We start from the raw sequence: 27,121 nt of genomic DNA, 5'->3' as shown, positions 1-27,121 counted from the left end.
CCAGCAGGGTGGAGCCTGCTTGGGATTTTCTCTCTCTCTCTCTCTCTCTCTCTCTCTCTCTCTCTCTGTCTCTCTCTCTCTCTCTCTCTCTCTCACACACACACACACACAAAATAAATAAATAAACATTTTTTTAAAAAAGCTTTTAGTACAATGTCTGGCACATAATAAATATTCACTAAACGTTAGCTGCTATTGAATACAATTTATGAAAGCTTATTACATGTCAGGGACTCTAGGAATGCTATCTCTAATCCTGATAGCAATCTTCAGGATAATTATTGTTTGTCTCCACAGGAAGGTAAGAGTTAAATTGCTTACTCAAGGTCATTTGGCTAGGAAGTGGCAAAGCAGAGGTTCCCTTGGATCTGAAAGAAATATATCCAATTTCAAGTGGATACCTTCAAACTAATAAAAAAGCTGCAGTGGAAATCCTCCCTCTATGTCATTGTGTTTCAAGTTGGCATTTATAAAATCTTTAGGTAAAGATAAGGTCAAAGGGAGCCTTTAGTAGAATAACTGATTTGATCAAAATTGATTGACTTCTTCAAGGTCTATCACAGAATTAACAGTGAAATTTAAAATACCAATCAATTAACTGCAGCCCACATATGAACCTTAGCAACCTGAAGTTTTAAAAGTCTCTGCATTCGCCAGGACTCTTTAGGTAAAGATTAATGAAGCTCATTTCACAATATCTTTTCAGCAAGAGCTACATTTTTCACTTCAGTGTTTAGGAGGCCTAGAATCTTGCTAGCTTCAGGCATAGCTGGATCCAGGCTCTTCATTGTCACTCCCTTCCCCACACTGGCTCCATTTTCAGCTCTGATCTGGCTTCCTCCTCATCTGCTGAAAAGGCATATGTGTTGACATAAATATCTGCCAACAACCTCAATACCGTATCCTCACACTTTAGTAACCCCAGCAGACAGAAGCCCTCCTTTTTATCCAATACCTGTACAGCGGTCCTCAACAAGAATTCTGTTTGGCCTCCTTGAGCCATAGAATGTGATCAGTTCTATGAAGAAGTGGGTCCTGGGGCACTTGGGTGGCTGAGTCAGTTAAGCTTCTGACATGGGCTCAGGTCACGCACCATCTCCTGGTGATCAGGCTCTCAGGTCACGAGCCCCACATCAGGCTCTCTGCTGTCAGTGCAGAGCTGGCTTCAGATCCCCTCTCTCCCGCTCTTTCTCTGCCCCTCCCCCCTCGTGTGCACACGCATGTGCTCTCTCTCTCTCTCTCTCAAAAATAAGCATTTGTAAAAAAGAAGTGGGTTCTTCAATAACATTGCATTTGTTTCCTACGGCTGCTGTAATCAATTATCACAAACTTGGTGGCTTATGACAACACAGCTTTATTCTCTTAGCGTTTTGGAGGCCAGGTGCCCCAAATCAGTCTCACTGGGCTAATGACAAGGAGTTAGTAGGGTCTGGTTCCTTCTGGAGCCTCCAGAGGAGGTTTTTGTTTTGTTTTTTGGTTTTGTTTTTGTTTTTTGCCTTTTCTGGCTTCTGGAGGCCACCTGCATTCCTTGGCTCAAACCCCTTCTTTAAATCATTCTAACCTCTTGCTTCCATGGTCACATCTACTCCTTCCTCTTCCACAGTCCATTATCTGTCTACCTCCCTCTCCTGAGGACACTTGCAATGATATTTAAGACCCACCTAGATAATCCAGGATAATCTCCCTATTTTAAGATTCTTAATCACGTCTACAAAGTCCCTTTTGCCACAGAAGATAATATTAACAGGTTTTAAGGATTAGGGCGGGGATGTCCAGGAGGCCATTATTCAGCCTACAACAAGCATAAATCCAGGAGGGTATGGCAACCAGTGCAAACAAGTAATCACACTATCAGGCAAAGGAAGACACACTTTATGGAAGAGAGAAACCACAAATTATACAGAGAACAGAGAAACCATTTTCAGCTTCTGGGATCTGATTTGGCTTTGTGACAGATAATTATAATAATGATGATAGCAAACATTTATATTGCTCATTATGTGTCAGCCATTGTTCTAAGTGCTTTACTTATATAACTCAATTAATCTTCACAAAAAGCCATCCTCATTTTATAGAAGAGGAAACCAAGGCACAAAGATTTTAAGTGATTTGCCAAGATCACTGTGAACTAACACAGCCAGGATCTGAACCCAAGGTATCCGATTCCCAGGTGCATACACTTGACCATTTGGGATGGAATTTAAAGAATGGATTGTGAGGAAACATGAAGGGTCTTGTACAGAGAGAACAGAATGAATAAAGCACAGAAGAAAGAAAGAAAGAAAGAAAGAAAGAAAGAAAGAAAGAAAGAAAGAAAGAAAGAAAGAAAGAAAGAAAGAAAGAAAGAAAGGAAGGAGGAAGGAAGGAAGGAAGGAAGGAGAGGAAGGAGAGGAAGGAAGGAAGGAAGGAAGGAAGGAAGGAAAGAAAGAAAGAAAGAAAGAAAGAAAGAAAGAAAGAAAGAAAGAAAGAAAGAAAGAAAGAAAGAAAGAAGGAAGGAGAGGAAGGAAGGAAGGAAGGAAGGAAGGAAGGAAGGAAAGAAAGAAAGAAGGAAGGAAAGACAACGAAAGAAAGAAAGAAAGAAAGAAAGAAAGAAAGAAAGAAAGAAAGAAAGAAAGAAAGAAAGAAAGAAAAGAAAGAAAGGCAGGTTCAGGCCAGGCCAGTTAGTAGACTGGGTTGGATGGGGTATAGAAAGCCCCGGAGAAGTAGCTTGAGCATAGGGTGTGGAAGACTTTGAAACCACAGACAACCGCCATGGCTCATGGGAGTCCTTTGACTTGAGGTGGGGACTTATCAGAATTGGGCCTTGGGAACACTGCTCTGGTGACCATGTGAAGGCTGGGCTGGCAGAGTAAAAAGGGAACTGTCCCCTTTCCTCCCCCAAGGTACTTTGTATATCACAGAATGTCCTGTGTGTCTCTGCCACTAGAGAGAGAGCCCTAGAGGGGGGATGCGTGTATCATCACACTGCATGTGCCAGTAGATGATACAGTAAATCACAAAACACAGCACAGCCAGAGGGCAGGAGATAGGCAGGATGGTTACTGGGCTGCTGCTGGAAATACTAACACCATTTTGGAATCAATTTAAAGTGTCTTTACCCGTGTTTGCTTTAGTCTGTGAACAATAAAAACTTTATGGAAATCTGGGATGTGTAGGAATATATTCAAATCTTCACTCTGTCAGTTGCCTTCGTGGGATATGGGGAAATTACTCAACACCCCTAAGCCTTATTTTTTTTTTTTAATCTTTAAAATATAGATAAAATTATGTTATTGGTAATTGTTAACTTACCAAGTAATAATAGTTGCCTGGCTCAAATGAGGAATCTGGCCTACAGATACCACTCAAACTTATTTTTTTTTAATATTCTTATTTCATTTCATCACACAGGTGAGCGAAGGAGTTGCAAGAAAGACGCTCACATGTCTTGGAGAAGCTCCAAAGCACAGATGGGAGAACACTCAGACTCGCCTGTCTGCAGCCACACCCCGGCGCCTGTGGAGGAGCCCACCCCCTCCCCTCTCCAGCAGGTGGAAGAAGACTCGGACCCCGCCCAGCAACAGCCTCTGCGTCCTTAGCGACCAGGCAGTAGCAGCCCCGCCCGCGCGCTGGGCCCGGTGATTGGCCCGACTCCTGGCCTCCAATCCCCCGCCCCACCATGTTCCCCCGCAGGCTGTCTCTGGTCGCGATCCTGGGAGAGCACAGACCGAGTATCCCTGAGCTGCCTGGGTGGGGAAACGCCGCCTCGGGGGTAAGGCCTCCCCCTCTGTTTCATCCCAGGAAAGGGCTCAGGACTGACGTGCAGCTGCTGGGCAGACAGTGGACACCACAATCACAAACTGTGGTCCTTGAAGTTTCAGACAGTTTCACAGAGGTTGCAGGTTCCACTGGACAGGGCTATCCTGGCAGAGCAGGTCTTTCTTGCGTGCTGGCCACACACTAAGTGAAGTTGGGGTCTTGGGAAGAGCGCTGGTCTACTTCAGACCTGCACACTAGAAACAGGTCTGTTCTCACTCTCTGTGTGAGTTTGGTCAAATGATACACCCCTCTGGGCCTTGGTTTACTAGTCTGTAAAACCAGCGTTTGGATTAGAATGACCTCTGAAGACTTTTCAATAATAGCAGACTCTGAAAGAGAGTGATCAGCCTGGGGCCAGGTTTATAGAACGTCTGAGTTGCCCTTGGCATCAGATCTGTATAAACATCCAGTACTTATCTAATACTGGATCTCAATTGTAGATTCACTGGATTGTTGCAGAAACACACATCAGCAATAACAAAAATCCCTCTTTCCTACGTACAGCGCTCCTTCAGATGTATTATCTCATTGGATTCACTCTAAAACCCAGGGAATAAAATTGGAATTATCCTGGTTTTGTAAAAGGAGAAACTGAGCATGAGAGCTGAATATAAGATCTTCACATACCCACGAAAACCCCTGGTTTCCTCTCTCACTTCACAAGAATCACATAAGAAAGGTGTAAGGAAACCACCTGATATCAGAAAGGTAGAGTGCCCAAATGACTCAGCAGACCGATTTGGTGGACCTCTTGAGTGGGATTCCCAAATCTGCTAATTACTGATTCTATGGTATTGAGTAAGTTGCATAAGTACATTATGCCTGTCCCCTCAACTAAAACAAGAATGATGATCGTAATTAGGAATATCTTACTCATGCCTTTATTAGGAATGTCGAGTGAGATAAGATAGGCAAAGCACTTTGTTCTGCTGCTATTTTTGTTGTTATAATTGACAACGGTAAATTGACTAACGGGAAATCCAGACGATGAAAGGTTTACTTATTTTCCAACCCAAGGATTTTGAGAAGCATGTCTTCTGTTTGGAAGACTCCGTGTGGATCAGATGCAGTGCCTGAGATGGTGGTGAAAATCATTGGAAGTAAACACTTTCAGTACCTCGTGGAGAAGCCAAAGATGTAAGTTTACTGTTTGAAAAATGTCTGCTTTGCTGGGAAGATAATGAAGTTTGGAGTTGCTGGGTTTTTTTAATCTGGAAATTTACATTTTTAAAATGTTGTCCATGGAAAATTAAGTCATGAAGGAGTAACAGTAGAAGCAAAATCGTGTTGATAACTTCCATGAGCACTGTTTTCCTGATATTTTTCATCTTTATAATTTCCCTTACTCCTTAATTACTTAGGCAGATTTTCCAAATAGATGAGGAATGTAAGCAAAGAGACATTTATAAATATTAATGGAGTATTTCTGCTGCTTCTCATCAGGTGTGCAATCTACTACATGTAGTAATTTTTTTAGCGGGGGCGGGGGGGGTCAGTGTTAGTCAATTTGTTATGAATTAAAGGGGTGGGATTAATAATGAATCATAAATTATAAGATTTTCATTTACTCTTATTTATAGTCTATACTGCTCCAAGCAGGGGCTTCTCAGAGCTTAGCTACGAGGTCTTTCTTCCCTCCAACTCATCACGATCACATGTAAGGGAGGACACTCATGGATCTTTAAAATTCACCAGATATTTGGCACAGAAGCCTATGACTAGGTCTTCCTTCCAGCATTTTGGTGGTTCACAAAAGAAAAAAGAAAGCACGAGACCTGCCTTTGCTCTAGTATCATTCCATAAATAGCAGCTGGTCAATCGTGGCCTTCCCTCCTGAGATTATTCCCATAGTTTTTCCATTGGTTTCAGACACCGACAGACCAAACACAGAGACAAACAGATAAGATCTGGCCTCACAAAACAAAGGTGCTGAAAGTGGTGGAAACCAAACCTGGCTGCCATCAGAAACATCTAGAAAACCCTTACAAATAAAGATTTGGAATCCAACCCAAGACCTACTGAATGGGAATCTCTGAAAATGAGGTCATCAGGACCACTGTTATGGAGCATAGGCATTAGCAGGGTAAATTTAACTCCCCATCATCAGTATTGTCAGCCCAGAAAAATTCCAAAGTGAGTGCTATAATCAATTAGTAATGTCTGTCTGGCACAGCAAGGGAGTTTTGCGGCCCACGAGTCCGGCATTTGGGATCCCTACAGAGCTGAGAGATGTGAATTTGAATCCTGGCTCCGTGCCTTCCTGACCTTTTGGCATTGAGAAAGTTCATTAATGTCTCTGGCCTCAGATTCTACCATCTATTAATTAAGGCTAAGACACATGTATCTAGTAGGGTTGTTCTGAGGACCAAATGTGAAAAAGGATGCAAAACACCTTTCCAGTGCCCAGGAATGTATTCAAGATGCTCGCTCAGTGGTTCTGTTGTTATTATTGAAGCATAATTTTCCAGGGATACAAGACATGTAATAAAAAATCAAATCTCGGGGCGCCTGGGTGGTGCAGTCGGTTAAGCATCCGACTTCAGCCAGGGTCCGTGAGTTCGAGCCCCGCGTCGGGCTCTGGGCTGATGGCTCAGAGCCTGGAGCCTGTTTCCGATTCTGTGTCTCCCTCTCTCTCTGCCCCTCCCCCGTTCATGCTCTGTCTCTCTCTGTCCCAAAAATAAATAAACGTTGAAAAAATAAATAAATAAATAAATAAATAAATAAATAAATAAATAAATAAATAAAATCTCATTCTATGGAATGCTTGCCATCCCTTTTTTTATTCTATGTCTGGGAGGCCACTTATCTCTATTTTGTAGATGAGAAAACTAAGATACTGTGATATAATCATATAATAATCTTACAGTGATAAGATCTACTAAATGTCCCTGCTTGGCGAGGAAAGTACTAGGGTCAGTTTGGATGCCTGGCTCAGTTCTCCTCCCATCCAGAGACAACATTACTACCGTACTAATTCCATTCTGCTCTGGGGTTCTTTCTGTAGCCCCTTGTGTCCCAAATCCCTTTCTTTTTCCAGGAGTATCAGAGTCCAATATGTTCCTAGAAGGGTTGGTTGGGGAGGGTCCTTGTCCTTTTAAATAGGGAAAATTTTCCTTTGTCTTATGAAAAGGTGCCTTTTATTTTCTTCTCTTTATTTTTTTAAATTTAAGAATCCAGGAAATAAAAGACTACATTAGGTTAGATACATGAACTGTGAAATAAAAGACCCAGTTCTTTTTCTTCTATGACGACCGTAAGACAAAAAAGTTTAAAGAACATCAAGAGAGGTCGTTTCGTTTCTGTTTTCTATGGGCTTGATGTTACCGTGGCTGGAATTACATAGGACCATTAATTAACACACTTAGCTAAAATATTTCTGGATAGTTCAAAAATAAATGATTTTCAAAAGGTTCTTGTTGCTGAGGTAAAAACAGACCCACCACTGTCGTGTCAGGTATGTCCTAAAATCTATCTCGGAAGCATTTTAGTTGTGCTACGTGTATACCCTTCAGCCCAGGTCTCAAGAGGGCTTATTCTTTGAGCTGAATCTGATGAGTCTGTTAGTCAAAAATCTAGGTAAGAAACAGAAGTGAAAGCCAAAAAATAAAGAAGTCTCTAAAAGGACAACCTGAATTAAAAAGAAAAATTACAAATTAATGATGGAAAGGGGTGCCTGGGTGGCTCAGTCAGTTAAGCATCTGACTCTTGATTTTGGCTCAGGTCATGATCTCATGGTTCATGGGATCAAACCCCATGTCAGGCTCCATGCTGACAGCACACATCCTGTTTGGGATTCTCTCTCTCCCCTCTCTCTGCTCCTCACCTGCTCTCTCTCTTGCTCTCTCTCTCTCTCTCTCTCTCTCTCTCTCTCAAAATAAATAAATAATCTCTAAAAACAAATTCATAATGGATGGAAAATAGAAATCCTCCTGTATAACCACATTTAGTTCAGATTTCCTGTAGCCTATGTGGAGAAGGTCGAATAGTATGTCAGACCTGAACGTGATCTTCAAGGTCTAAATCAATGTACTAATTTGCTAGGGCTGCTGTATGAAAGGTCCACAAACTAGATGGCTTAGACAACAGAACTGTGTTGTCCCACAGTTCCAGAGGCTGGAAGTCTGAAATCAAGGAGTTAGTAGAGCCGGGGAAGAATCCATCTCTTCTAGGTCGTTCTCCCTGCTTCTGGCAGTTCTGTGGCTCATGGAAGCACAAATCGAAGATTCACATGGCAGTCTCCCTGTATTTGTGTCTGTGTACAAATTTCCCCTTTATATAAGAATACCAGTCAATTGGATTAGGGGCTCATCCCAGTCTACTATGACCTCAGTCTAACTAATTATATCTGCAATTACCTTATTTCCAAACAAGGTCATATTCTGAGGTCCTGGGGGTTGGACTTCACCATATGAATTTTAGGGTTCAATGCAGCCCATAACAACCAGTCTCCCATTTGATAGATGAGACAAGTGAGGACCCTGTGGGTTTAAAGTGAGGCTGGTTACTAAGAACTAAGATTGGAATTGAGCTCCCTCCCTCTTTCCGTAATTTAGCCTGTACAGTTATTGACAGATGAAAGAAAAATACTCAATACCCATTTAGTAGTCAAATTCCTCAATAAGGAGATCGATCTGCAGGCTTCAAAGAATAAAACAAGTGTCCCCGAGTTTTGGAATCATCACTTGCCTCCCACATCACCCCACCAGCCTTCCTTTCTCTCTATTTACTCTAATCCACTCATCTAAAGGCTTATTCCCCAAAGGGTGGTCCATGGAAAACCAGCATCAGCCTCACCTGGGAGCTGGTTAGATGCAGAATCCCAGGCCCCTCTCCAGACACAGTGAGCCAGAATCTGCATTTTTGTCAATTCCCAGGGGACTCTTAAGCAACATTACAGTTTGAGAAGCCCACTTTTCAAGTACAGCAAGCATCATCATTCTGAAATGCAGATCTAATCAGGTGCCCCACCTTCAGCCCCAGATTCACTGACCCCCTGCCCTTCGCCCCCGTGGGCTTCCATAGCAACCTTAAGGGACTGTCACACTCTATGGTTTCCTATGCATTTCTGGCTCCCCTATTTAACTGTAAATACTGTGTGCACAATTGCACCCTCAGCACTGAGTACAAAGTCTTTACATTTTGAAAGCCTAATAAATGAACGAGGGTACAGTGGATGCCAAGAAAAACAAAGAGCTAGAAAGACAATGCTTAGTTGCTTTAAATCCAAATCTAAAGGCTCATGTTGCTAAAGTATTATGCAGATGTAACTATGGAACTCTGAGGAGTAATCTTCCAAAGCTCATCAAGAAGAAGATAATGCCAAATGACAGGAGACAAATATTCCCATTTTCTAAAAGGAGATAAAAGTATGTAATAACAGCACAAAACCTGAGGCTTGTGGACAATCCCTGGCAAAACTGCAGGCCAAAGAATGAAATATATTAGTTGTGAAAACAAAACACAAAAGTGATGGTCACTAAGGGTTGGTACATGTTGACTAAAACCAGATTATGCCAACATGGTGGTGACTGAACAATTGATGTCAACACTACGTGTTGGAGGTGGGGAGGTTAAGAGGATTTGTGTGTAACCCTGTTCTTAGTCAACATTTTTTTTAATCTTTATTTATTTTTGAGTGAGAGAGAAAGAGCATGAGCACGGGAGGGGCAGAGAAATAGGGAGGCACAGAATCTGAAGCAGGCTCCAGGCTCTGAGCTGTGAACGTGGAGTCCAATGCAGGGCTCACACTCATGGACCACGAGATCATGACCTGAGCTGAGGTCGGACACAACCGACTGAGCCACCCAGGCACCGTGACCTTTTTAAATCCATAACTGAAGGAAGACAGACAGATCACTTCAGTAAACATGCAGGAAGAAGAATGCTGGAAAGCCCTGGCAAGAAAATGAGCTAAAACCAACAAGACGAAATCAACGGAGATACACTCAAAGTCTGTGTTTAGATAAGAGTATGTGTAAATGTTTCTATGGAATAAATGTCTGGGTTTTACTTGTTGTGAAACAATAGAAAATATATATGTTAGTCTCTGCTCCCAGTTCCTGGCACAGAGCTCCTAAACCCCTTGCAGTTTCCTAGGAGATAACAAGAGCGCCAGGTGCCTCTTCTGTTCTAGTATTCGGTCTTTGACCGTGGTTGCGGACACAACGCTCCTAAATTCCTTGGAATTTCCTGGGTGATGTGGTGTCTCTGTTTCCATGAGGATACTCTCAGTGGGCCTCTGGACAGCTTCAGGATGGAGGCTGGTCACCAGAAAGACCAAGCCGTGATTAAGAACAGAACTTTCAGCCCTACCCTCCATCTTCAGGGAAGGGGGAGAGGGGCTGGAGATTGACTTAATGATTGAGCATAACTACGTGATGAAGCCTCCCTAAAAATCTCACAAGTATGGAAGTCAGATAGTTTCCAGGTTGCCGAACACATCAAAGTGCTGGGAGGGTGGTGTGCCTGGACAGGATACAGATGATGTTCCACGCCCCTTCCCACATACCTTGCCCTGTGCATCTCCTCCATTTGGCTGTTCTTGAGTTATATCCTTTTATAATCAATAAATAGTCTGGTTAAATAAACTGTTGTCCTGAGTTGTGTGAGCTGCTCCAGCAAATTACTCAAACCTGAGGAGGGGGGTGTAAGAACCCTGATTTATAGTGGGTCTATGAAAAACACACTGGACTTGTGACTGATGTCTGAAGAGGGTGGGGCAGTCTTGTGGGAATGAACGCTTACCCCATAGGGTCTGTGCTGACTCTAGGTAGATATCGTCACAACTGAATTGGTTCGTAGGGATACCCAGCTGGGGTTGAAGTGCTTGGCGTGGGGAAACCTATACACGTTTGGTGACCAGAAGTCTGTGGTGGTAGTGGAGAGGAGAGGAGAAAATGGAATGTTTTCCTCTCTACCCTTGGGTTTGAGCTCAGCACAAGTGGAGAGTATCCACAGAGTGGGATGTGCGAGGCCCAGTGGATTCAGAACAGGATATGCCACCTGTACAGCCCTGTGCTTCTGCAGGCCACGTTTTAGGAGGGACCCTGGCACGCTAAGAGTGTGGCCGCTGAAGGCACTGCATGATGGAAAACCTAGGGTGTGAAACGTGGCCTAGGGGAACATTTATAAAACCTGGGGATTAAGTCATTAAATAAAAGAGGAATTGGGTTCATTTCAAGAAATGCCTATGAGTATAGATGCTTCCAGTGAATAAAGCTGGCCTCTACAGTTCCTTCCAATGCCAAGAATCAATGACCCAAAGCACTTCATTCCATAGTTGCACTGCTGTTAGTATGGCATTCTTAAACACAGGGAGGCTGGCTGCAGATTTTTACAGGAAAGGATAGCAAAAATGGTAATAATGTGTGTTGATACTTGTAGCCTAGAAAGAAGGAAGTTTTGGTATTTCCCCACATGATTATCCTGGAGCCCATATTCTGTCATTTTTTGATCCCTCAAAGCCCTTCATGTTTATACATTGTTTTTTGCTTTGTTGAACTTTTTAAAAGTGCTAATGTTAAAAGCTTTAGAAATCAATGCATAGGTGGAGTTCCATCAATCTCCTTTCCACAAGCATTAATTGAGCACCTGCTGAGTGCCAAGTCTAGGGAATACAGCAGTATACCTAAAATTCTAATGATGGGGGACATATAGCAAACATATGAAGAATGACTGTTCAAATGAGGAAAAATAGAGGGGGATCATAACAGTATATCAAGTCACAGAGAGTGTTCCCACAAGGCTTCGTTGAGCAAATGGCATTTGAACTGAGACAAGAGCCAGAATTATCCAATAAGAATTATCCATGGTTACTTAACAGTGAGCTGGCCAAGACTGGCCCAACTTAACACTGGTGCGTGTGGCTCACCAGATTCCAACTTTCCATAAAACTAGAAGTTTTGGTTTCTTCTTCCTGCTCGTGCCTCAGAAGAAGAGGCTGGCTGCAACTTCCCACAAGCTCCAAGTTCTCCAATGTTAGACATCTGGCTTTCCCAGAACCTGCTACAAACAGCACCTAAACTGACCACCTGGAGCCTAAGCAGATTTTTTTTTGTGCAAGGCCACCTCATGCTCACTTCGTAAAAAGTGAGAGGATACGGTTTTTCAGAAGCACAGCACCCAGAGACCAGGGCACCCACGTAGCTGCTGCTTTTCTGTCTGTGAGGTTCAGCCTGTACCAAGTGACTCTGCAGGTGTTCTCCATGCTCCTGGTGCCTCCCCAGATCTGCACAGAGAGTAAACCAGGCAAATACCCAAGGAAAGAGCATTGTGGGCAGAGGGACAGCCCTTAGAAAGCCTTGTGGCATGTTTAGGGAGGACCAAGGATGCCAATGTTGGTGTAGCAGAGTGAACAAGGGGAGAGGGGGTAGAAAATGAGGTCAGAGCAGGGCTCAGATCATGGCACCTGTGGGCCATGGTAGGAACTTAGGATTTGTTCTATGTAGAATGGGAAGCCCTTGGAATATTATGAGCAGCAGAAGTCACAGTCAAATGTATACTTTCTATGGGATGGTTCTGGCTGCCGCGTGGAGGATAAATTAGAAGGGATGAGAGTAAAAAGAGAGAGACCATTTAGGGAGCCATTATGGTAATCCACGCAGGAGATTGTAGCAGTGACCAATTAACTAGATAAAACCTATAATTTAAGAATTCAAGTACCCTGCTTATTCTTTTTTTTTCTTTAGAGAAATAACTGAGCATAATATCTTTGTTTATCGCTTTTCTTGCCATATAATCTACATAAAATCTTAGTACCCACAGACTCCCATCTTTCCTTAAAACAGAGCAACATCAGAGGGTACACTTTTATCTCCATTTTCACAAGTTCAAAGTGATCGGGTAATATGTTAAAATCATACTTCTCTTATGCCTTTTTACTACATTAAGCTGTTTATTAATCTCCTACAATTGGTGGTTTATTATTACTGTTATTATTATTATTGTTGTTGGCACTGTAGGCATATAAAGAAGCATGAGATACTATTTTAGACATAGGCATAAAACCTTAAGTAAGGGGGCACCCGGGTGGCTCAGTCAGTTGAGTGTACGACTCTTGATTTCAGCTCAGGTCACGATCCCAGGGTCAGAGGATCGATCCCTGAGACAGACTCCTTGCTGAGCATGGAGACTACTCAAGATTATCTCTCTCCCTCTCTCTCTCTGCCCCTCCCCCATTCGTACTCATGCTCTTTTTCTCTCTCTTAAAAAACAAACAAAAACCTTAAGTAAGAGTGTACGGCATTACATGGATAAATGCCAAATAAATGTTATAAAAAAAAATAGGTGCCTATCTATCCTAAATAGTGAGACTATGAGGTAAAAGTTGTTACTTTACCATTTGAAAACTCTGTATTTCAAAAAACAGAATAAAAAGTAAAAGGCAAACGCAGAAGGACACTATTTTTAACATATATGACGGGAAAATTTTTCTTCTTGCTGTATAAAGAGCTCTTGAAAATCAGTAGGAAAAGGACAAGCAGCTGAGTTTCATAAACTAGCAAAAGATCTAGATCGGCCATTCACAAAGAAGAAATAAACATGAACACCTACAGGGGTGCCTGAGTGACTCAGTCGGTGAAGCGACCAACTTGATTTCAGCTCAGGTCATGACCTCATGGATTGAGCCCCACTGTGGGCTCTGTGCTGGCAGCATGGAGCCTGCTTCGAGCTCTCTCTCTCTCTCTCAAAATAAATAAGCATTGAAAAAAATGAACACTAGATATGTGTGTGATGGGTGTGGGGGAGATTCAACCTGAGTGGCAATGAAAAAAATTTAAACAGCAACGAGACATTATTTTTACCAATAAAACTAGAAATGACTTTATAAGGGAAATATCCAGGGTTAACAAAGATTTCAAAAAAAAGAATACTCATAAGCTATTGGTTTTTAAGTACACATATCAAAAGCCTTAAAGGTGCATGTACTTTGGCATAAAATCTCTATCAATCAACTCTGTAGAAACAATTATAGATGGATAGATGGTTTGCCTTTTTAAATTTTTTTTTTTTCAACATTTATTTATTTTTGGGACAGAGAGAGACAGAGCATGAACGGGGGAGGGGCAGAGAGAGAGAGGGAGACACAGAATCGGAAACAGGCTCCAGGCTCTGAGCCATCAGCCCAGAGACTGACACGGGGCTCGAACTCACGACCGCAAGATCGTGACCTGGCTGAAGTCGGACGCTCAAGGACGCTCAACCGACTGGGCCACCCAGGCGCCCCTGCCTTTTTAAATTTACATAATAATGTATAAGGCTGGGTCCCTCAGGAAACAGATTATGTAAGTTCAAATTAGCATGATTCCAGAAGGGTTTCGTTTCTAAGAGTCAAGGTGTTGCACAGGAACCACAGGCTAGCTGAGGCAAAGCTCTGAGCCGTCCTCAGTCTGCAGAGATGAGAAGAGGGGAATGCTTCTGGGGAGCACTCTGCCGCTCAGGCCACCTGGAGAAATGTAGTGACCTCTGGGCAAGGAACACAAGGAATTTAAGGCAACATTGTGGAGAAAGAGTCATCTTCTGCCAGGGCCACCCACTGGCCAAAACCAGCCAGAATCAGAAGGCATCAGAGCAGATCATTAGTCCACACAGATCAGCTTCCTGGGTTGAGGAAGGAGACAAGGAACTGGAGGCATAGGAACGTGTCCAGTAGGGCAGCAATGTTTAAATTAGTAAAAAACGGGGAACAGTAAATGTTCAACAAAATAGGACTAGTTAAATAAATTGTATATCCATGCAATGAAATACTGTTTAGATATTTTAAATGTTCTCATGGAGACATAACTATCAATGTGTAAAGATACCTGCATTATATTATGGACTGTAAATTCTTTTAAAAGATTACAAAATTGTAAAATCCTAGTTTGGTTTGAAAGCAAAACAAAATGTAAACATTAAAAAAAAGGGAAGGGCACCTAAGTGGCTCAGTCGGTCAAGGGTCCTACTTAGTCTCAGGTCATGATCTCATGGTTCATGGGCTCACCCACATCAGGCTCTGTGCTGACAGCTCAGAGCCTGGAGCCTGCTTCAGATTCTGTGTCTACCTCTCTCTCTCTGCCCCTTCCCTGCTCACATTCTCTCTCTCAAAAATAAATAAACATTAAAAGCAAACAAAAAACAACAAAAAAACAAAAAAGTTCCTGTATGTATGTGGAAATTTTCTATAAAGAGATACTATAGCACCTTGCCACATTTAGTTTAACTGCTTATAATTTTGAGAAAGCACAGGTTTATATTTGTGTAGTAAACTTTTTTTAGACCTTAATGTTTTTTTTGGAGCAATGTGATTCACAGCAAAATTGAGAGGAAGATACAGAGATACCACATGCACCCTCTGCCCACACATATGCATAGCCTCCTCCATTATCTGCGTCCCCCAGGAGAGTGATACATTTGTTACAGTTGATGAGCTCACATTTACACAACATAATCACCTAAAGTCTATAGTTTGCAATACGGTTCACTCTCGCTGTTGTACATTCTAAGGGTTTGGACAAATGTATAATAACATGTATCCATCATTACAGAGTATTTCCACGGCCCTAAAAATCCTCTCCTCCTTTCCTCTAGTACACTTTTTAAATCCATGATCTCCTGATACCCCTGATTTAGTTCAACCTAATTAGACAAAATAACAAAGCAATAATTATTACTCCTCATTCCCATAGACCACGTGGATGTACCTGGGGGGTGGTCCAGAGAGAGATGGTTTGTGCTGCATTCTCTCACAGTATGGACAGAAGTCCTGGCTCAGAAACTGTGCCTGAAAGCACTGAGATAATTGGAGAAAAGGCAAGCCAGTTTTGCACTGTCATTTTGCTTAGACTTGCAAAAGCAAAACAGACTAGAACGCAAGTGCAAAGGACGTTAAATTTCCAACTGATAAAGGCTGGCTCAAAGATTTAAAAACGGCGCAGTCTGCAAAACTCCTGGGTATAATCCACCTGAGGACATTGTGATGACTCAATATTTCGTTTTTTGTTTTTTTTTTTTTTCTTCTGTAAAATTAAGGAAAGTGATTCTGAACAATTATGCTTTATGAGAGCAGATTTTAATACTAATTAATCTCCTTTGTTTGTTTAAAGTAGGTGATTTCTAGAACTTGGATTCACTGTTGTTAGTCAATTACAAGGCGGTGAGATGGATTATATGGACTATCTCTCTTTTTAAAAACATTTTTTTTATGTTTATTTTTTGAGAGAGAGATTGACAGAGTGTGAGCAGGGGAGCGGCAGAGAGAGAGGGAGACACAGAATCCGAAGCAGGCTCCAGGCTCCGAGCTGTCAGCACAGAGCCCAATGCGGGGCTCGAACCCATGAACCGTGAGATCATGACCTGAGCCGAAGTCGGATCCTCAACGGCCTGAGCCACCCAGGCGCCCCTGGACTGTTTCTCTTTTTACCTATCGAAATAAATTTTCCTCAGTTCTTATGTACTATGAAACTTTGATCTTTTGAACTTTAGTTTACCAGTAAAGAAAGTTCTGAGGGTCCACAGGAAAGAAGAGCATCCCTCTGTACTTGGGTGATGAAGGAGGTGTCTATAAAGGAGATAGCACTCTACTCTAGGACTAACATAAAATTACCATTTGTCAAGGGCTGACTGAGATCCAGGCTCAGTGGTACATAATTTGTACATCTTATATTGATAAGGATTATTTTTCTAATCTCACAGATGAGACACTGGAAATCAGAGATGTGAAGTAACTTGCCAAAGTCCATTGACATCTGGGGCTAGGATTCAGAATCAGGTCCATAGGACAGATAGTTCATGTCCTTAACCACTACATTATACTGCTTGTGATTAAGGATTAATTTTACACAATTATGGAAAAGACTTTTTAAAAAATTTTTTAAATGTTTATTTATTTTTGAGACAATGCGAAAGACAGAGTGCAAGCAGCAGAGGGGCACACAGAGGGAGACACAGAATCTGAAGCGGGCTCCAGGCTCTGAGCTGTCAGCCCAGAGCCCGACATGGGGCTCGAACTCACGAACCATGAGATCATGACCTGAGCCGAAGTCGGACGCTTAACCTACTGAGCCACCCGGGCACCCCTCTTTTTCATTCTCTACACTGTTGTTTCTTAAACTTCAGTGTACATAGGAATCATGTGACATGTTTGCAAAGAATACAGATTTTCTTGTCCTGTTTTGAGAAATTCCAATTCACTGAGTTCGGAGTGATCCAAGTTGTGTTTTATTATCCAGCATCCTGCATGATTATGACCCACCTCAGGTGGTCTGAGGTTCAAAGGTTAGAAACCACTGTCATTGTCTCCAAGTACGAGCCATTCATCCTTTCTGGAATATTTTCCCACCTCCTATCTCCTCTTTCAACTACATTTTATTTGTCAATTCCTTTGTGGAAGAAGATTCCAAAGCATTGCAAAGAGAATGACTGAAAACAGGGAGGGGTGGATATTAAGGAAGCCAGGCCTCTGCGCAGTCTCCTGTTTCAATTTCTGGAACACCAGGGACTGCTGATTTTAGTCAATTACAGCTTGAAAATTGCAACTCCACCACCTTCTGGAGCATACTCTTCTACTCTGGACTGAAATAGGTAAAATGTAGTATCTGTTAAGTAAACAGCCACTTACATATTAGTCTCGCTCTGTCAGCACCAATTATAATTCCTTCAAAACAAGCTATACAATCTTGTGGGTTTTGCCTTTATAAACCTGTACTCCCTGCTTGGAATTTGGAGCACACTATCAATTTTGGTCCACTCTGTGTTTCCCAGATTGCAATTTCTCAGACCCCAAATGTTTTTGGTTGCTTTCTAGCCTCTTCCTCTCAGTCAATACCTTCATGGAATCATTCCCATCCTCCTTAAGCCGGTCTGGTGTGAAATTGCTCTATGATCTCCTTTTTACATAACTCTATTTTTTCTGTCATCACACAGCTTTCCACAAATTGAAAGACCATGCAGCCCATTGGATGCCCAATACAACATTAATCAAATAGTAGTGCATAGCTGAAAGACAATTCAAATAGAAGAAAACATCCACGGTGTAAATGTGTGTGTCATGCTGTACAACTGCATATAAGTGACGGAAGAAAGATGCAGAAGAGGAAGGTGTGCTGGGCTATCATTTTCTATAAGCTAAAAGTACAACACGCCAAAGAATTAGAGCGGATTGGATTGGTTGCTCATTTTGCATCTAAAGTAACCCTTTTATTTTACTCTGCCATGAGAAATCAACTTTGGTAATTTTCATTGATGTCAGAGTTCGGTTCAATGTTGTGAAGAAAGAAATGGAATACTTTGGGAATAACTCTGGGGATATAATGAATTCCTTGCCCCTGGGAAGTTTACGAACCACAGCGGAATGTCAGCCACTTAAGGGTTCTGTGGAGGGACGTAAGTCTAGCTGGGAAGATGGACGAGATGCCTTGATAGATGTTCCTTTTTATTAACTTGTTAAAAGAGAATAAAAATCCTGTTGCTTAAAACAGTTTGTATATTGTTGGTAGAATATTGAGGAGTAAGAGGAAGGGCATGTGTTTTAGAGCCACACAGACCTGGGAATGAATCCTAGATCTCTACCTGCAAGGTGGCCTTGAGGAATGTACTGAACCTCTCTGATCGTTGAGTTTTTCATCTGCACAATGGTGATAAAATACCCACTCTTCAGGATGATTAAGATAACATGGAAGGATTTATGTAAATTTATACATGGCAGCTTGACTCATGGAAGCATTTAGAATGTTAGTTCATAGAATTCCAATGATGAAGCAATGATTTGGGCATAGGTTTAGGAGTTAAAGTACTTTAAAAATCTTTCTGAAGGTTTAATTTCTATCATAATAATACATGGTATGGCTCTCTGGCATTAAAAAAAAAAAAAGACGAAGAAGAAAAAATAAAAAACCCCTCACACTTCATCACAATAACATTTGCCACATTAGCACAGGCTTCACAATTCAGCTTCCCCGTGGAGTTTGGTGAGATTTTCAGCTACACTCCCCTCCCCAGTCCCATTTCATATTTTTATTTTGTTGTTGTCTTTTTAAAAAAGGAAAGTCTGGTTGTGTTGCTTATCTACTATTACTTCCAAATAAGAACATGCTTTCATTTACTGAAATTGGATCCCCATTCACTGCCTTGGCACACTCAGGACTGTCTTCTCCAGAGGGTTGGAGGCCTGTTAGATGGCGCACAGTTGGAAGCTGGTGGCACCGAGTCCCTGCCAAGGCTGGCAGACCTTTAAGATGGCATCTGGTGACCTTTTCCCTGAGCCCCCCTGGGTCCTCCATTTGAGATTTGATGTTCTCGGCAGGGGTGTAATCCAAATCAAATGTGAGATCTGGTGAGTTGGAGTTATACCGGAGGTGGGCCAATGGGAAGTCTCTACACTGCTTTGGGCAGTCGATGCTCCCAGAAGCCCTTGCAATGTTTCTTTCTAACCCTGAGACTCTGAGCTCTAGTAGACGGTGCCCTAAAGGGCTGATTTGCAGGAAGAGCCCAGTGTGACAGAGGGAACAACTGAACAGCTTTTGCCTCATTTATTTATCATCCAGCAATGCAGTAATCCTAATTGCTCTAGTTGCAGGATGGCACTAAACTCTTCACGGTGTCCCTGAGAGCTGCAGCCGAGGTCAGAAGTACACATGAAGAAGCCAGTCATGCCTTGTTTCCAAGATCGTGTTGATAGCATTTTTTCCCTCCTCTTCAAATGGCAAATTTCTATTTTCAGTTCTGCAGGTAGATAGCACACAAGCCTCGAAGAAAGAACTGTGCGTTTGTGAACAGCCTAACAACCAATGTGTGTTGACGAATTGTTTGTGCTAACAACAGGCACATGCCGTTTCTCAGCTGGGGAGTCATTTTCGTGATAATTTTAAAGTGCTATGTATGTTTTTTTTTTTTTTTTTTTTTTTAAACAGCTTTTACTTTGAACAGATTTAACAGGTTATTTTTGGTTTTACATCTACTGTGACTGTTTTAACAGACAGGCAGATACATTTCACATTTCTCAGGCAATTCTGTCCTGAAACTGCCCACCAAAGGATTTTGAAGGTGATTGATGAAAAGATGATTTATCTCCCTTGCCTTTATCCACTGGAGTTAACTCTCTGCCCCAAACCCATTCTTGCCTTCAAATCTGCACTTCCTCCTCCTCTACTCTCTGCTCCTCACAAAATGTAAACTTTCATGGATTCTCTCCTGACTCTATGGGCAGTAGGCACTCAGGGGTCATCAGGCAGATTTAGGTTTAAATTCCGGTTCCACTATTGAAAAGCTAGGTACAATGCAACAAATCACATCAACTCTCTGAGCCTGAATTCCTTCATCCTAACAACGAAAATAATATAAGCACCTACCTATAGGGTTAATCTCAAGATTAACTACCTAGTGTATGTGAATGGCTCTAATGGGACTGTCATGTAGTTAAACACTCAGTAATATTATTTTTTTTTAATTTTTTTTTTTAACGTTTATTTATTTTTGAGACAGAGAGAGACAGAGCATGAATGGGGGAGGGTCAGAGAGAGGGAGACACAGAATCTGAAACAGGCTCCAGGCTCCGAGCTGTCAGCACAGAGCCCGACGCGGGGCTCGAACTCACGGACTGTGAGATCATGACCTGAGCCGAAGTCGGCCGCCTAACCGACTGAGCCACCCAGGCGCCCCGCTCAGTAATATTATTTTTGCAACCATTGCAAATCCTAGTTATTCGTCACTCTTACGAACTTCAAATAGCACTGATTCTCTGTAATAATCACTTGGCATTGATTTAAATGCTAATTAAGTATGTTTCATATTTATGTAAATTTTATACTAATTTCTTTGAACAGGTTATGGAAATATAATGTATCTATCTATCTATTATATATACACACATAAAAATGCACATGTCATATATATAGTCTCACTAAATTTTTGCAAATGTGTTAAACCCTTGTAACAAGTGCCAAGGTAAAAGACAAAACCAAAACCAAAAAAAATTGAATAGTACAGATACCACAGAAGCTTTGGTATTCCCTTCTGGGCTCTACACCTCCCTAAAAAGGTAACCACTACCTAGAAGCTATCGATCTAATTTCTGGAAGCAGATTTTTACCTGTGGTTAACTTTACTCTTTGTGTTATTTTTGGACAGCCAAATGAAATTAAATTTCTTGAGGTCAGGGATCATATGCTCTATGTCTTCTTTCACTGCAAGAATTATTTGTTAAATACACACCTTTGTCCTCACTTTCCCACCTTGCTCTGTTGTCATTCGACTGCACCCGTCTGGAAAATCCCAGCCCTGAAAGCGCCCATCTCTCCTTCTCCCATCTCCACAAGGACTCCTAGGCAATCCTAGAGAAGGGTATGCCCCCTCTCAGCCTGAAGCCACAAAATTGTGGTCTCCAACCTTCATGGCTACTTGGTTGTACCCAGCCGACCTTTCTTCTTGTTCTGACCAGCTCTTTTCCACTTTTCATAGCAGCTGCCTCAAGCCATCTGCCCTTAGTTCAGACTTCCTTCCCTAGCACTTCCCCCTTGAGAGCCAACAGGGAAGCATACCTTATATATCAAAGAGAAAAGTCAAGCTGTCACCCAATGTATAAATAAATTTGTCAACATCCTCACCTATCTCCCTACTATCCTACCCTGTGGTTTCATTTCTACCTCTGTTCTCTCAATGACACCCCACCTCACTTTGTTGGGGTTCATCATATTTCATCAATGACATCCTCTCTTTCCTTCTGGCTCAGTTGGCACCATTGACATTTAATTGTGTTAATGTCTCCACTATCCTTCAACATGATAACAACAAAGCCCAATCTGAAACCCTCATTGCATTCCAGTTACCAATCCGTCTCTCTCCCCTCTTGCAGCCAAACTTCTTTGCAGAGGTCTTTATACCTCTGGGATTCGGTTTCTTGCCCCCTTCTTTCCCCAGCCTACTTCAGCCCAGCATCCATCGCCATTACCTCACAGAAGCTCCTTTATCAAGATTCCTGTCGGTGTCCTTATGGCTTAAAACAATGGACACTTTTCAGAACTCACCTTTCTCAGGAGCCCCTGACACTGTTGACTATGCCCTCTTTCTGGAAACATCCTTTTCACTTTGTTTCCAAGCCCCACACTCCCTGGTTTCCCTCCTGCCTTACTGAGAATTTCTTCTAAATCTCCTTGTAGGGCTCTTCTTCTCTTTGTAAATGTAGGTGTTCCTCTGAGTTCTTTATCAGGCCTTCTTTCCTTCTCATGCTACCTCAACCAAGAGGATTTCTATAAAAAGCATGCATACATTCAAATCATTGCCTGTGCTTTGTTTGGCTTTATCAAATCAACAAGTAATGGAGTGATTGTTTTATGCTCCGATGATGTCATGATTTAAAAGGGATCCTTTGCATTGTATCAATACTAACAATTGGAATTTAGTGTGCCTTCTATAGCTATATAGAAATTGACTTTTTTCTTGATTATAAAATAATATTGTAATATCATAAAATAAATTTTTAGGAATATTCTGAATTCTGCTACCCAGACACACTTACTGTTTATTTCTATCATGTTTCTTTTTAGATGTACTATGTACTCTCACACATAAACACATATATTATGTACATGCATTTTACATAGTTGAGCTAATTATAGTTTTCACTTATTTGTATAACTGGACATTTTCTTGTGTCATTAAGACTATTCCTAACTATTTTCATGGCTTTATAAATTCTATCATATGAACATAGAATGAAATATTCAACATATTCACCTATTACTAAATACTTAGAATTTAAAATTTTTCTGCTTCTGCATTCTTTTCCATAATACACAATTTTAAATATTGATTTAGTAGGTTAAAGCATTGCGACTTCCTGACTGAGCCTTCATACATTTTGTCAGGTCACCCAATATATTAATTATATCTATTTATATGGACGTTGGCATTTGACTTTCTTATTTTTGAAGTTTTCTCAATTTAAAATGATGTCTTATAATTGCTTTGATTTGTGAGTCTTCAGTTGGCAAACAAGGTAGACTCTTTTTTTTTTTTTAGTTTGTTTATTATTTGCATTTCTTTGAATCATTCCTACAGTTGGTTTTTCCTTTTCTTTTCCCTATTTAATATTAAATTTAAATGGAGGACTCTTGAAAAGAAAAGAAGCCACAGGATAGCATAGTCTCTCTAGCTAAATGATCCATACACAGTAACCAACGTCTCCTCCTTCATTCCACCGTGCTGAGTTACCACTGTTCACACCACCAGAGTAACACCCTCTATTTCTTATGCCAGCCTAGCGTATTCAGAGTCTGCCCCGTGAGTAACAAAGTGCAAAACTGTTTCTTCACAGCAAGGAAAATGAGAACTTGAAGGCAGAAACTCAAACAGTACTCCAGAAATCCATGATTGGCAGTGCAAGACAGATGAGCAGAGCCTCCCCAGCTCCTACTAATCCTACTGATCCTCAAATCAACCATGACCCAGATGATGAGGAAGAAAACAAGCATCAAGAGAACAACCAGAGCCCAGAGAACAACCAGAAATTCCTCACAGGAGCACTCACAAGCAGATTTCTGGATGGCAAAGTAAGTGACAAAAACCCAAGCTTCTTTTGGTAATTGACTAGGAAAATTCAAATTAGGTTCATACCACACACCCTTGTACTAATGGTAATTAATATATTTTGCATAAGAGGGACTTGGAATTCATTTTTTAAATCAGAAAATAAATTTGAGATCATTTTGTATATTGCATTCTGGTTGACCACCAAGTGAATTGGCCAACCTACTCTACCTGCAGCTATATCAGTGATAATCATACAGTGATACATGTAAATATACATGCAACCCTGGGATGTGCTCAAGGGGAAAGGTCTGTCTAACATTACAAGAAGAGGTCATTTATTTTCAAAATCCAATGCGACCAGAACTGTATATCGAAAAATAATCAGCCAAAACCATCTTGATAGAAATGTATATCTCTGCACTCTGTTAAGAATCAACCAAACAATTCACAACACACTAACTTGATAATGATGAATCCATATGATTAGTAATTTGTAATTAAAAAGCAAGAATAGCAGCAATTGGAAACTGGATCCAAATCAAGACAAAACTAATGATTCATTGATAACAAAGTACCACTTCCAAAAATTGCTGAAATTGCATTTAGACGGATACATAGAGTAGGAGTTTCGCAGTGATGCCAAGCATTAAGTGACAGCCAAATATTTCAGTAGAATACTGAATTCGAGTCTGCAGTAAACTCTAACATAACTATTTTTAGTTTATAATTTTAATAGCCCTTACTAAATCACTTAGATCCTAGCTAGTCTTTAGTCATCTGAGAAAATAAAAGCCTATAGATTTGTGATCTTTTCCTCATAAGAACTCTGCGAAGCTTATAATTTAGAGTGGTTAATGGCCCACCAGTGGACCTCAGACCATACTCTGCAAGGTCTAGTTGAACACAGGTCCCAAAAGAACAGTGACTTGCCTGGAATGTCAGTGGCACAACCTACGCTGGAAATGGTGCCTCCTAATCCCCAGTTAATGTGTTCTTTCGGCTGTCTTATAAGTAGTCCTTGAATTCAGGGCCCCGTTGCAGCAGGATATAGTGCATCTGCAGAGGTGAAATGACCTATTGTGAACTTCTAAAGACCTCTGAGTTTTTACATAATTTTGACTCTGGCATTAATGTATTTATTGTTACTCCCCAAGGATAACCTTGGTAATAATATCATGTCATAAAACACTTTATTATTGACTGGTTGCTTTCAGATAAATTATATCATTTGCTGTTTGGAATTAACCCCTTGAGGTAGGTACCAGTGTTTTCTCTATCACTATGGTATAGATGATAAAACTAAGGCTCAGAGGGGCACCTGAGTGGTTCAGTCAGTTAAGCATCTGACTCTTGATCTAAGCTCCCGCCATGATCTCCGGGTCATGAGTTCAAGCCTTGTGTTGGGCTCCATGCTGGGCATGAAGCCTACTTCAAAAAGGGAAGGAAAACAAAACTGAGGCTCAGAAAAGTTGAAGAGGCTCATAAGTGTAGAGAGAAGATGTTTATCCAGGTTTTCTTCTCTCTCTTTTTTTCAAATCATCTTTCTAATTATAAAGTACTGCATACTCATGTACAATTTTGGCAGATGGAGAGTATAAGAAGAAAACTCAACCAAAGAAAAATAATAACATATTTCTTTCTTTTTTTCTCTGTGCATAGATATAGAATGAGAATAATTATGTATTTACTCCTTGTGATCCTGCTCAATTCATTTCATATTAAGAATTTTCACCCTGGCTTTAAAAAATTCTTCCTAAGCATCATCTTGAATGGTTCTATGAGAATCATAGCACTTAAATAGTGCACTTAGATATCAGAACAAGCACTTAAATATCATTTATTATGTGCCGAGCACCATTCTAAGTTCTGTACATGTATTAACTAACTTAGTACTCCCAAGCACCCAACGAGGTAGGAACTCTTACTCTCTTCAGCCCGTACAGGAAGGAACTGAAAAACAAGGAAGTTAAGTGCCTTGCCCAGGTCCTGAGGCTGAGAAGGGACAGAGCCACAATTGAAGCCCAAGTCCTAGGTTCCTAATCACCACCAACTGTATTCATTCCTTTGTATGGATATAACATGGCTCATTTAACTAATCCCTTACTGATGGGCATTTAAGTCATTTCTAGTTTTTCTCTTATAAATGGAAATGGGTTTCTTGACACTCCCTCTACCACATCAAGCAGCCCATTCATGGAACAGATTCCGCAGTAGCCATTATCACGGCCAGAATGTTCACTGAATAAGCTGTACTTGGACCTCCAAGATGCAGATTCTTTGCTAGCTCTGTAGTGCTAGAGGGGGATGATTTGCTCCTCCCCTCCCAGAACTCAATGAGGTTTCTTGTGGGAGACTCAGCAGGGCTAACACCCAGCCACCAAATACAGCAAGGCCTCCTGGGAGGTGTGGGTTCTGACTAATTGGTTCTGTCTGCCGAGTCTATGATGCTGGCCTGCCAGATGGCAGCCACAGTTGCCTGGTAAAGAGACCCTCATTACCACCTTGACTAAGTGGTAAATGGAATTCTGCTGCAGTGAAAGAAGTAAACCAATCAGAACTCCTTCTAGATCCTTCTCTCTCACACATAGATGAAAATAAGCTTTCCTGCCTGGGATGTAACAGGCAATCTGGACTGCCTGAATTTGCTCCAAAAGAAAAGTTGCTGATAAAGACTGAGCTAACGTGGGTGAGGACAGGCAAGTGTGAAACTCTTTTCTACATTACAGATCAAGTTTGAAGAGTATCATTGGTTAGTAGGAGGTAAGTAAAGCTGAAAATGCTATGAGAGCTCATTGTTTCATGTATCTGAGAACAGTAAGATATCTTAGAAATCAGCAAGTACAAATCTCCACTTCCAAAATGAAGAACGAGGGGCCCAGAGAGCTTTAGTGATTAGTTTGAGGCTTTACAAGTCAAGAGCCTGGCTCTTCTTAACAGTAGCCTTAGAATCCTTTTTCTCCAAATTCTGTTCCTTATGTGTCTTTGAAAATACAAATACTGTTTGTATTATTTCTCAGAAGCATCAGCTCTGCCTTCTCTCAGAAAATAAAAAAGAATGTGTGACTAGCTACAAACTCAGTAGCACGGTTTCAAAAATAAAATTAGAGCGGTTTTTTGCATCTGGCAGCATGAAAATGAAAAGTGTGAGTGCTTTAATTTTAATAATTATCATAGTTGATTGGTAATGTGTTCTTTTCAAAGTGCTTTTGTGTGTTTTATCTTATTTGTTCTCCACAGTACCCTGAGAGGTAGGTGGAGGCACATGATGTTATCCTCATTTTGTAGATGAAGAGACAGAGGTCAAGGACATTTCCACTTGGCCGTGCATTGGTAGATTCATCATGTTCAACACAGAACCTTTGATCCTGCTCTTTTTCTGTGGTCTGTGTCTCACAGAGTAGACTCCCATCTTTGCCGGTTTTATCAGCAAGAAACCTGGGCATGCTTTCCTTCTCTTTCTCCCTGAATCTAGTATCACTGAGCCCTTTAAATCCTAACCCTTTATGTCTCTCAAAAATGCCTTCTTAATCTGCTTCCTCTGCCATCATCCTAGTCAGACCACCATTGTACCTCAGCAAGTTGATTTTAATTATCTCCAAACTGGCTGTCCTTTTCTATGCTTCTCTCTCTGTATTGGTCAGCTACTGTAATAATACTGCTGTGTGACAAATCACCCCAATACTCAGTGGTTTATAACAAGAATCATTTATGCTCACATCTGCAGATGTGAGCTAAGACAGCTTTTGCTTTCTTTATTTAGACTTTTCTAGGCTTGGCTGCAAATGATAGATTTAGTTCAGGTCTGCTCTGGGTTTTTCTT

The 27,121-nt window shown here is 41.3% G+C and overlaps 1 protein-coding gene across 2 annotated transcripts in view; it reads left to right on the top strand.

The window, feature by feature from the left end:
- Positions 1-3,626: 3,626 nt before the first annotated feature.
- Positions 3,627-27,121, top strand: part of CC1H1orf87 (chromosome C1 C1orf87 homolog) — an 80,634-nt gene continuing 57,139 nt past the window's right edge. For both annotated transcript variants that reach the window (XM_045477605.1, XM_045477604.1), the window contains exons 1-3: positions 3,627-3,751; positions 4,816-4,935; positions 23,087-23,321. In XM_045477605.1, coding sequence (XP_045333561.1) covers positions 4,829-4,935; positions 23,087-23,321 — 342 coding nt within the window. In that variant the 5' untranslated portion in view covers positions 3,627-3,751; positions 4,816-4,828. The remainder of the gene's footprint in view (positions 3,752-4,815; positions 4,936-23,086; positions 23,322-27,121) is intronic.

This window comes from Leopardus geoffroyi, chromosome C1, assembly GCF_018350155.1.
Source record: "Leopardus geoffroyi isolate Oge1 chromosome C1, O.geoffroyi_Oge1_pat1.0, whole genome shotgun sequence".
Lineage (NCBI taxonomy): Eukaryota > Metazoa > Chordata > Mammalia > Carnivora > Felidae > Leopardus > Leopardus geoffroyi.
Note: the sequence above shows the minus strand (reverse complement) of the source record. Positions and strands in the feature narration are given on the sequence as shown.